The sequence below is a fragment of the Setaria viridis genome, chromosome 6 (assembly GCF_005286985.2).
Source record: "Setaria viridis chromosome 6, Setaria_viridis_v4.0, whole genome shotgun sequence".
NCBI classification, from domain to species: domain Eukaryota; kingdom Viridiplantae; phylum Streptophyta; class Magnoliopsida; order Poales; family Poaceae; genus Setaria; species Setaria viridis.
The window spans coordinates 7272568-7285281 of record NC_048268.2 but is presented as its reverse complement, the minus strand read 5'-3'; the positions used below and the strand labels follow the sequence as shown (position 1 = coordinate 7285281).

The following is a 12714-nucleotide window of genomic DNA, read 5'->3' as shown; positions in this document are numbered from 1 at the left end:
ATACTGGCTAGTATATCTAGATACATGGGTCGGGTAGCATATCCAGATAATTTAGTTAAATGTGAAAACTTAGTGCATCAAAATTTGAAATAATTGGCTGCTCGCATCATAGAAAACTTCAATCACTTTTTCTTGTGATCCGAGGGGTATGCAAATACAAATTCGCTATTGTTTTTGTTTTTGGATTTTGGCGTATCTGGTATAAATGATGTGCAGTTACTACTGCCAATAAAAAAGAAGAAAGAAACAGGCGTTCACCCCAGCTGGCCTCACGCCACTTCCCACTCAAATCGCAAAGCTCTCACCAAACTCAGTCGCCGCTCCTCTTCTTCACTACTCTTGCTCCTGTGTGTTCCCCCAGTAATCTCACCAAGCCTTCAGAATTTTGAGCCCGCCGGCAACTCCGTGAAGGTGATCTCTACACGGCGGCAGTGCACTGTGGCCGAGCTGAGAATCCGTAGGTACGAATCCTTTCTGGTTTCTGCGAAGAAATGTATATTGTTTTGTTGCATTGTGAGCGTAGACAGATGGATTAAGGTTTCGTTTGTTTAGCAGCGCACTTTTGATTGTATGCACATGTGGAGCTAGCTTTTGGGAAAAAAAATTGTATTTATTCTTTGGATTTCTGCTAGCTGCGGTGTACCCTGCTGTCTGGAAGAAGCTAGGTGTTTTTGAATTTGTTGAGATCTGAAGAATGGGGCTGATCTCCCACTTCGAATCGGGTAGATTAAATAGTTAGTAGTTTCGTCTTTAGTAAACACACATGTTTTGATAAGTAGTTCATCATCAGATAGCAAATGCTATATATCTCAATTCCAGTTGCAAACTTGAAACTACTGGTTAGTATTTCATCATCCGGCCGTCAGGTCTTTACAAATAAGATGCTCTTTTAATTTGTTCATATATGTTTTCCACAGGTTGTAGCTATCTGCTGATGGCGTAGTATTTTCATTTGCTGTTAGATTGTTCCTAGATAGTACAAGTTAACACCGGTAGAGAAACGACTTTCGATCCTTGGACAAAAATCTCGGATCGAATCGGACCCGGGACTAAAGAGCCATTAGACCCGTGTCTAAATTTTGTAGTCCCTTAAAGCCCTTTTAGTCCCGGTTGGTGGTTCCAATCGAGATAAAAGTGGAACTTTTAATCCCGGTTGAAGCCACCAACCGGGACTAAATGAATTAGTCTCCGTTAGTGGCTCCAACCGGGACAAGAAGGACCTATCGGCGGCCATTAATTTTCTCCGACTCTATCTCTCTCCCTTATCCTTATCTTGATTTGCTCCTCTCCCTCCTCCTCCCTCTGCTCCCTCCCTCCCTCCCTGCCGCGGCCCAGCGAGGTGCGGCGCGGGTGGGTGAGCCGCCACCGCGCGCGCCCTGGTGCAGCCCGGGCGGCCTCGCGGATGCAGGCGGCCGGCGAGGCGCGGTGGCCCCACGGACGCGGGTGGTCGGCGAGGCGCGGCGGTCGGCGCGGCACAGGCAGCCCAGCGAGGCCGCCATCGTGGCGTGGCGCGGAGCAGCCAGGCGAGCCGCGGGTGGGTGAGATCGGTGAGCGGTGAATGATTATTTATTTGTGAATGATTCATTTGTGATTTTTGCTGTTGAATCCACCGGTTGTTGTGAATCAAATCGAACTCATGTGTTGTGAATAAGATCTTGCGCGAATTGATTGGTTGTGTGTTCTTACTTGTGTGATGGTCATTGTGAGGTGAGCATGTTTGTTTCTCTTGATTTCATTATCTCTGTGGTGGAGTTGGAGCTCAAGGAGGTGGTACGCTGGTCGAGGCGGAGCTGCAAGGGGCGGCAGGGTGAGCAGGCAGGACTGGGGCAGCCTACTTTTTTTTAATTTTTCTGAACCCTTTTAGTCCCGGTACTAAAGGAGATCTTTAGTCCCGAGTGAATGATCCAGGAATAGGAGGGCCTTTAGTCTCGGAAGGTTAGTCCCGGTTAAATTTTCGAGATATATGAGTCTATCTAACCAGGACTAATAGCCGTTTTTCTACTGGTGTAAGAAGCTAAAAAATTAATTAGACATGCTCGAGACAGATAAACTTTCTCTGATATATAGGAAATAGGATATTGCGTTGTTTGGATACACATGTCATTAGTCGAGTATATGTATTATTCCTTGCAGAAAAGTATATGTATTGGTATGGGTGCAAACGAACATCCCGTTTTCGTATTTTTGGGAGAAATTCGAAAAAATGATGAAAGTGATTCTACTGTTTTCCCAATCATTTTTAACATTTCCTATTTTTTATTACCTTGTTAGGTTCCTTAGTTTTTCTTTGTGAGAGAGTGAGTTTGATACCGTGTACTACTAAGTTGTGTCTACGTGAGTGTATCTTAATTTTGTATCTGTTGTGTGTTTAATTATGTTGTTTTAGACTATAGCTTGTACCTGTTTGGCTGTTTCAAGTTATATGGTGTTATTATGTTGGCCGGTTATTCGGTACGGTCGGCAGTTGAAATCAGAATTCCTTGGTCCTACAATTCGGTTTTTCCTTTTTGTATTTTCAGCTAACAATATGCTGTTGCACTTTTACGATAAATTGATGCAGGCGGCAACCACATATTAGGTCACATCCCACAATGGCAGGGCAGACGAATTCGGTGTCGGTGGTAGTGAAGGGTTACGGCACACATCAATTCAAAGTCATTGGGTACAACCAAAATATTTACAACTTCCCCATCAGCTCTGGAACATTCAACATTGGAGGGTATGATTGGAGACTGGTGTACTACCCAAGGGTCCGTAGCCGTAATGAGTTCGACAATGATGACTACATTGAGGTGGACCTTGAGCTGCTCAGCAAAGCTGAGGTAAGGGTGATGGTCGACCTCTTCTTCTTCAACCAGATCACAAATCTTCCATACGCTGTTGCCTGCACAAAGGAGCCTATGAGACTAACAAAGAAGATTGTTTGGGCAGCCTGTGATCTTATGAAGCTGAGTGAATTGGAAAGTTCAGGATATGTCCGTGATGATAGCATCATCATCCAGTGTCAGGTGACCGTGATCCTTTTGCCTGGTGTTCCCAAGACCAAATCATTGTGCGAGATTGAGGTACCGCCACCGGAAATGGCACAACAGTTTGGAATGCTGCTGGAGGATATGGCAAGCGCTGATGTTACCTTTGAAGTTGGAGGGAAGTCTTTCCATGCCCATAGGTTGGTGCTTGCAGCCCGTTCTCCAGTCTTCAAGGCACAGCTGTTTGGGTCCATGAGGGACACAAGGATGGAGTCCTTAGTAATTGGTGAAATGGACCCTGCAGTTTTCAAGGCCTTGCTGCACTACATATACAATGAATCGTTGCCCAACATGGATAGTGCTGATAGAGCTAACAGGCATGAAATGTTGTGCCATCTGCTAGAGGCAGCTGACCGCTACGCCATCGAGAGGCTTAAGATCATCTGTGAGCGCATGCTGTTGATGGATCTTGATGTGGAAAATGTGGCAATGACACTAGCTCTAGCTGAACAGCAGCATTGCAAACAGCTTACTCATGCTTGCTTAGAGTTTATGGAACCACCCGAAAAAATGGAAGCTGTGGTGGCAACTGAAGGATACAACAAATTGAAGAGAGAGTACCCCGCTCTTTTATTCAAAGTGTGGGAGTGGAGTGTCCATCGCAGCAGCAAGAACTGATGCTCAAATGTCTTAAAGATTGTTTCATCATGGCTTAGTAATTCCATTTGTTGATTTTAGCAAAATCAAGATAATCTCTAGCAACAAGATAGCGCATTGCATTATGCTAGCTAGTAGCTAGCTAGGTGTTGGTTGGACCTTGTAGTGGTAACTTTTACTGAGGAATCTGTGTGTACTATTGATTTTGTTTTTTCCTTCACATGTGATATTTTTCAGCCTGATGTGTGGTTTACATCTTCGTGCAAGTGGAAGCAGGCTTATGGTTTAATTAGATGGGACAAGTGATGGTTATTTGTGTTGAATGTCACTCCTTACATGCCGTATACTATCCTTTAATTTTGTCGTTTGGTCATTTGCAAATATTTCACTCAAGTTAAGGGTGAAGCATTCTGAGCTAATTATCAGCATCCATATATGTTTGAAGAAAAATGTTTGTTCTCACTAGGTTATTTACATACAGGAGTGCATGGAAATGCTTTTGCTGCTTTTTTTTCCTAACATTTGCTGCTTCTGATCCCCAAGGTCTTTGTGGGTTAATTGATGTATATGTATGTAGGAGTAGTATATACATGTGTAATTACTTTTCTCATTTTGTGTCCTATATATGTGGATAGATGTTATTAAATTAAGTAGGCCTTGCAAAGGTGTGAAGGTACAGTCAAACTATGGTGCTGAATGCAGAGGCGGGCCCCGGATGTAAAGAGGTGTATTCAAAATATTAAAAGGTAGAAAAAAACTGATTGCTTAAGCCTATTTTTGAGTGCTTAAACCATCACATAGTGCTAATTGCAAAAATAATGGGTATTCAATAAATACCCTAGAATACGCCAGGACCCACCACTGATATTACGGTTTCCCTCCAGCTGCTGGAGATCGTTTTGGCACTCAAATGCACCATTTGATCCCCATTACAGGAACTTTGTACGCTTTAATTGTTACCTATATATATGCGAACAAAATTGCTAGAAATTTTTGGGAAAGGAATATAGCGTCTGTATTGGGCAAAAATTGAATCCATATACAGAATTTGGTCTCCTTCAATTTATATTCTAGCGGGTGTTCAGAATTCCAAATTTATAGAAGCTCCGCTTAACCAGTAGATCGCATAAACATACGCACTTCAAGTTTATCTTAGTGCATGCAATGCAATTATAGATTTGGTGGACAATTAGCTTGTGTTAAATTAACTAGTCAGATTGACGCGCTATGCACACCTCTATCAAAGATATTGATCCAAAACATCACTTGAAAGCAAGTATTCCTCCTATTGTGTTGAAAACGACATTATATCGATGTATTCAATTAAATTATGAAAACAATCAAAATAGATTAAAAGATTTAATTGATCAGTATTGGAACCTAAATTAACCCCAAATTAGGAATACTTTACACTGTTGGTTCTTAGATATTTGGTAAATTTTACACTGATACACATGGTTTAGATTAAAAAATGAAGTCTGTTCTTAGCCGGGAAAGAAGAAAATGGGGAGGGAGAAGAAGAAGACGTGGTTAGGGAAGAAGAAGATGTGGTCAGTGAAATGACCGTGGAAAAGAAAGACATTGAGCTAGAAAATTTAACCAGCAACATGTATGCAATCGTGTTTCCTTGCATGTATGACAAGAAGTAAATGTTTAATTCAGTTTACGTAGTATTTGTGGTATTTTAATGACATGAAGTATTAATGCATGAACCAAACAAGCTGACTAAATCAAAGTACAAACTCTAATAAAATTGAAATAAGACACTAGACTCTGACGAAACTAACACCGACTGAAACACAAGGTTGCTGAAACTAAATGAAACCACTATAAGTAGTCAATGTAGGAAAACTAAAGCTTGATGCAGGATGTCTTCATCACATGGCAAAATTTTTGGGAGCTCACCTAGCCTCTCCATTTTTGCTTTGCTCATGTGCAGAATTTTGTTGTGATGACCACCTTTGTCGCGTAATATTTCCCTCAAATAGGATTGCAAAGTTAGGAAAACATGATTTGCTCATCAATAGTATTAGGGAATTGTTTCTGAAATGTTTCTTGCATTGTAAAGCAGCAAATAAACAAAGATCAAAGACATTACAATATATACGGGGAGTTTGGTGACTGGCACATCAAGAAGATGTCAAAATCATATGTGTTCAACTTGGCAAAATTGTGGGTCATTAATGGAAATATGAGTTTTTGCATCATCTTGTTGTATGAATATGGGCATGTGCCCATGTTTTCAAGTGGCCACTTCGCTTTGATCGCTGGCAAGACCTTCGTTATCATGAAAATACGAATAATATCCCTGGTTACTGAAGTTATTGCTATGATGATCAATGTACCCTTAATGCTATTAGGAGTATCCCTCTTTGCTTGCTCTTGGAAAGTGAAAGCCCATATTCCAATTTTTCCATCAAAGTTCATATTTCCATTGTCATGATATCTTGGTTGAGCTGTTGCACACAGAAACATCACTTTCTCAATGAAGTTCTTGTTTTTCGCAGTTCGCTCTGGTTCAGCCTCACCCACAGCCAAGTAAAAGTTCTGGACCTTATTTGTCCTATAAAACCACTTCTCATACATGTTATACATATCTTTTAAAGTAGGCTGATGAGATTTGCTGCGATCAAGCATGGAGATGGCAAACTCTATGCGAGCTTTCTTGTTTGCAGGTGTTAAATATGACTTGATGGAATTGAAGTGGTGCTTTATTTGCTTTTCCTTCAACCGTACATACACCGTGGTCTTGGAGACACCAAAAGCACCAGCTAAATCTTGCATAGTTGTCTTTTTTAAGAGGCACTTCTTCTTTGATGCCTTCTGATCTCAATTCTCCCACAATTTTTTGGCTTCCTGCTAACAACATTGTTCACACTTCCTGCCTGCCCATCATACCATATGCGTTGTACTATGTGCTGGTGCACCCCCATTTTCTAAGCTATATATCCTAGATGGAGTGTGCTTTGTCCTTGAAAATGTGTAGTACTTTGAAGAAGCAAGGCATATATGTGGAGCCGCTCTACATCAGTAGTTTCTTTTATTTTCCCAACAGCTGCAGATCAGGCCCGATCCTGAGATTTTGGTAGCCCTGGCTGAAACTAGAGAAGGGCCCTATACAATAGTAGTAGTAGTAATAGTAAAACAGTCAAAATGTGTTCATAAACAACATTCATATCAGTCTATTTATTCATATAACCTTAAAAAAATTTCAACATTCAAGTTATTCTCAGTGCATAAAGTGGCCAAACCATATAACCTTTCTTGAGACATTACGGACCTTAGATGGTTCTTCAACAATTTCAACTTTGTAAACCTTCTTTGAGCTGATGCCAAACACATTCACAAGCATATATAGTAAATAAGATCTGATATGCAGAACAAATATTTGATAACTATGGCACCAGGCACGCGAGAAACGAGGAGACGAGGAATCGGTGTTTCAGCAACTTGCGCGTGACGTCGTGACCGCATGTATGTGCTGTGTATGGCATGCAGTGATATGAATACGTTCAGGACTCACTTGGCTACTGAATGTCTACAAGGAATTACAGTCTACAATACATACAGCCTGCTGCTAGAAATACTTTACCGATCGCCCCCCCCGGCCCAGCTGCAGTTAAGTTTAGTAGCAACATAAGCATGAAGCGAAATTTTAATATCTCAATGAAATACCAGTGAAAGCAATTTTACTAGGAAGCAGGGACGGATCCAGCATGAGGGCTGGAGCCCCTACCACCGCGCAGATCCCCCTCCCTCCTAAAAATTGCAGCCATTGGATGAAGAGGATGAAGAAGAAAGTGAGGAGGAAGAAAAAGAGAGAGAGCCTTCAAATCTCACTGACTAGGGAGTTCATGTCTCTGAGCATCTTGACCATGCTCGGATCCTATAGACAAAAAGAAGTCGTGTCACTATTGAAATTGGTGTAAGTTTCGGTCAGAAATTGCTATAGCACTAGTGAAAACAGAGGGAAAGAATTGAATAGATTACTTACCCTGGTTTCCGTCTTCCATTGGCAATTCCACAGCAACATGGTTTGCATTAATTAGTGCATTTGCTAAAAAAACGATTGCTCTGGAGCGCAATCTAAAACCAAAATACTGAACTAAATTTACCTTCATCTCCTTCCACGGGCAAGTGTAGATGATGATATGGCTTGAAAAATCCACCATTTTCCAAATGAATTGGCCGGGATGCATAATTTTTAAGACAATCAAACTCTTTTGACCAACTTAAATAGTTTTATCTATGTTAATTTAGTAAGATATATTTTAATTACCTTTGAATTTCACATTACTCACTGCGCCAAAATGATTGTGCTGGCACGAGCGTGCTGGCGGGCGGAATTGGCACCCACCAGTACAAAGGTGACCGGGGCCGCCGGTCTAGTGCTCGCCAGCACAGATGGCTCTGTGCTGGCGGGCGATCTAAGTGTCAGCACATATACCCATCTGTGCTGGCGGGTGCGTTAGGTGGCCCGCCAGCACAAGTGCCGTCCAGATAAAGCCATGAACAGCTTCTTCCCCAGTCAACTTTCTATTTGGAGTTTGCCCGAGAGGAGCTCGGAAAAAGATCCAAAAATACCAAATCTAGGGGGAAAATTTTGCTCTTATTTTCTTTGGAGGAGGTGGCTATAAAAGGTGAGTTTATACCATTCAAACCTTCTTTTTCAACTTGTATCCATCATTTCTAGCTTCATTAGGTTGTCATCTAGATCTAGATCTAGACCTAAAAGAGAGAGGAGAAAAAAGAGAGAAAATAATTAGAGATGGATTATTTTTATAAATAAAATTCTATGATTATATTATAACCATTACAATGCTATGTTTGTCATTTTAATGTAATATAGAATTGAGTTTTATTATATTTTTCCTACTTATTAATTATTACATCCATAGTTTTAATTAATGAGGTTGATTTAATTTAATATATAATTGAGTTTGATTTTTTTTCCTTCTACTTATTAATTATTACATCCATGGTTTGATTGAGTTTCATTTAGGGTAATATAGAATTATTTTTTATTATATTTTCCTACTTATTAGTTGCTACATCCATAATTTAATTGAGTTTATATAATTGAGTTTAATTGAATTATTAATTATTGCGACCCATAGCTCATTAAATTAGTTAATATAACATAGAATTGTTCTCATAGGTTGTTAAAGATGGATCATAGAGCATGGATGTATGGCATACGGAGACATCCGCATACATATTCATGTCAGAGGTTGTGGAGAAGCACGCTCGCATTTGCAAGACAAAGCAAACACGTTGTCCGTGTTTTGGCTGTAGCCACAATATTGTATGGGAGGATACTAATGTCATTAAGAGGCGTTTGATAAAGCAAGATTTTGTGGATGGATACACAATTTGATCCCACCATGGTAAGGCAGAAGATACTTTGAACAACACAGACATCGATATTGGCTCTGATGAAGTGGGTGGTGGTGATGCAAATGAAAATGATCATGTTATGATGGATGATGATTATGGCTGTGGAGATCAAAATGGTGATCAAACAGATGCGCGTGTAGAACCATAGGTGGACAAGGAACGTGATGTTGATATGGAGGACAAGTTGCGCCACATTGAACCAGAAGTGTTGCTAGGGAGTGCTAAAGGGTGAGAGAATTTTGAGACACTCAAGCAACAAAGGACCATATGTATGAGGGATGTGGGAAGGAGTGGACAGTGTTGCGTTTCGTCCTTCATCTTCTGATCCTGAAGGCTAAATTTGGTTGGTGAGACAATAGTTTCAATGATCTCCTTACTCTATTGGGCAAGTTGCTCCCGAAGCCTAACTTTGTGCCAAAAAACATATGAAGCAAAGAAGATTATCAATCCATTGAATCTGCATGTGCAAAGAATACACACGTGCAGGAACCACTGCATATTGTACCGCGGTGAGTACGTGACATTGGAAAAGTGTCCTAATTGCGGTGCTAGCCGTTACAAAAGTAATGCCGATTTCTGTGAGGACCGTGCCGGTTCCTCCATCAGGAATAAGAGGAAGAAGAGTGCAAAGAAAGGTGTTGGTAGTCAAGTGGAGGATGAGTTCTGTATAGGCACTGACATGATGACTTAGCGCAGAGTCCCTACCTTTGTGATGTGGAACTTGCCAGTGGTGAACCGTCTGAAGTGTTTGTTCTCAAACCCAAAGACCACTGAAATGATGACTTGGCATGCTTATCGTCTAGTAAAGGCTGACAAAAAGCTTCGACGTCCTTCCGATGCTCACCAGTGGAGGACCTTTGATGCCAATCATCCAGAGTTTTCAGATGAAAAAAGGAATGTACATTTCGCGTTGAGTACAGATGGTATGAATCCGTTTGGTGAAAGAAGCAGCACGCACAGCACATGGCTGGTCCTGATGACCATATACAACCTTCCCCCTTGGCTATGTCACAAGCGAAAGTTTCTTTTGCTAACCATTCTCATACAAGACCTGAAGCAACCTGGCATCGACATAGATGTTTTTCTTGAGCCATTGATGGAAGATATGTAGAAGCTTTGGGAAGATGGGGTTCGAATGTGGGATGAGTACAGATAGGAGTAGTTCACACTAAGGGCCAATATCTTTGTTACCATCAATGATTATCTTGCCTTATTTGCCCTGACAGGTTAGGTAAAAGGTAAGACATCATGCATAGTTTGCTTGGATGGAACATCAGATGTGTACCTTAAGGGATCTATGAAGACAGTGTTCATGCAGCACAGGCGCTTCTTATTGAAGACACACAAATACCGCAAGATGAAGGACTTTTTTTATGGCACCAATGAGAATGATTTTGCTCCAAAACTGGTTATGGGTAAAATAGTATTTCAAACTCGGTAAGAAGTCATTAGGTGGTGCTGATAATTCCAAAAGGGGAAGGAAGCAGGCTGAAACTACAGACATCGCAGATGTGCTGTTTAAGTAGATGTCTATCTTCTTTAAGTATTTGCCATACTAACGAGAGCTGGCGATGCGCCATGCCATTGATGGAATGCATCTTCAGAAGAATGTGTTCGATAGCATCATCAGATTCTTGGGCCTATCAGGCAAGGCAAAGGATGGACTAAAATCACGTAAAGATCTGGTTGACCTTCAAATTAGTCTAGAGCTCCACCCGCAAGAACTTCCTAATGGTAAGCAATACCTTCCCCCGGCTAGCTACAACTTAACACCGGATGAGAGATTGGCTATGTGTGCTTGCGTGGGTTGAAAGTACCGATCGGATTCTCATCCAACATCCGGTCACTAGTCTCATTGAAGGACAAGATGCTTGCAGGCTATAACTCTCATGATTGCCATGTAATGATCATAGTTTTTCTCGCTATTGGGATCCGGGCTATCAGACCAGTATTCGTAAATATGGTTATCACACGGATGTGTTACTTCTTCAACATGATTTCACAAAAAGTGATCGATTGTGTTGAGTTGGCTAGGCTTCAGCTATTTGTGTTGGAAACTTAGGTCTAGCTCGAGATGTGCTTCCCTCCGTCCTTTTTTGATATCATGGAACATCTCATGGTCCACATGGTCCAGCAAATAACTGAACTAGGACCTATGTACTTCCATCAGATGTGGACATACGAATGGGTCATGTCGACTCTCAACGGATACATGAGAAACAAGACCTTTCTAGAGGGCAACATGATAGAGAGCTACCATACAGAAGAGAGTGTTGATTGCTGCATAGATTACATAAAAGATAAGAGAGTTATTGGTTTACCGGAATCTCGACACGAGGGCAGATTGTCCGGAAGAGGTACCATTGGAATGAAAAGGTTCATCTACAAGGACAACCAACAATTGGAGAAAGCGCATTCAAGTGTTCTACAACAGCTCACAATAGTAGATCCCTTCATCGAGCAACACCTAAATGAGGTCCGTGGAGGAAGTAATGGTCGCTCGGAGGATTGGATCATCAAAGAGCAAAAGCGTCGTTTCCCATCATGGTTGAAGGACCATGAGCAGCTATTTGAAGGAAATTTCACAGACGAAGTAACATTGACCAGGTTGGCTTCTAGCCCATCAAGCAATATCACCTCATGCCAAGCATACGAAATTAATGGATACACATCTCACTCGACAAAGAGCCTGTTTCGGTAGTGATACTCCATTCGTTTCAAATTATAGGTTGTTTTGGCTTTTCTAGGTTTATAGATTTTGCTATGTATCTAGACATACACTATATCTAGGTGCATAGAAAAACTATATATAAACTCAGAAAAGCTAAAATTACCAACAATTTGAGATGGAGGGAGTAGGAAATAAGGATTACTTCACGATGGATAGGGATCTACCTTAGTACCTTCACTATAACAAAGTTAACATTTTATCTTGGACCTGTGCTATATAGCCTTGCTCATCAGATACCTTGGCTTACACGTCTAAAATCACAAACAACGCTCCACCTTGGCTTATATCTTATACCTTGCATGCAATTCCAAATAGAAAAATGAACTTTCATGAGTCAAGCAATTAAATGAGAAAGGAGAAGGAGCTACTATCTTCAAGAAGAAACATATGCTAGAATAAATTTTGATACAACTTTTTTTGATCCTACAGGGAGGGTAAGACCCAATTTACAGTAGCAGCATCCGGTTCTTCAGTCATCCTGAAATGTCAATTTTCATTCTGCCTGGGCTTGGTGGTGTTATTAGTCACAACGTTGTTATTCCTTTTCAAGAAAACCGGCAAGGTAGTGTCCTAACTCCTAAAGGCCTCGTGTATATATTCCCTCTCCTCTAATTAAGAAATCATCTTAGCCACTATGCAGTAGGACAGACCTCTCTCTCTCCCTCCCTCCCTCCCTCTTGTCTATGTGTGTGTGTGTGACCACATTTTTTACTACATGTACACTACAGGCAGCAACGCAGTAAGGCAGATCTAGCAATGGCGGGGCACACTATGTCTGTGTCTGTGGTTGAGAAGGCTCATGGCACGCATCGATTCAAGATCATAGGGTACAAACAAAATCTTTAAAACTTGCCCATTAAGTCAGGAAGATTCAACGTTGGAGGGCATGACTGGAAACTTTTGTATTACCCAAGGAGCTAGCCGTACCCATGACGAGCAAGATGATGATCATTACATAAA

At 41.2% G+C, this 12714-nt stretch overlaps 1 protein-coding gene across 1 annotated transcript; it reads left to right on the top strand.

Annotated features, from left to right (window-relative positions):
* Nucleotides 1–2591: 2591 nt before the first annotated feature.
* Nucleotides 2592–3647, top strand: LOC117861704 (BTB/POZ and MATH domain-containing protein 1). The gene has a single exon (XM_034745258.1). The coding sequence runs from the start codon at nt 2592–2594 to the stop codon at nt 3645–3647; it is 1056 nt and encodes a 351-aa protein (XP_034601149.1).
* The last annotated feature ends 9067 nt before the right edge of the window (nt 3648–12714 follow it).

Bases quoted from the DNA above. Each gene is read 5' to 3' on its own strand.
- LOC117861704 (XM_034745258.1), top strand. From the start codon at position 2,592: ATGGCAGGGCAGACGAATTCGGTGTCGGTGGTAGTGAAGGGTTACGGC.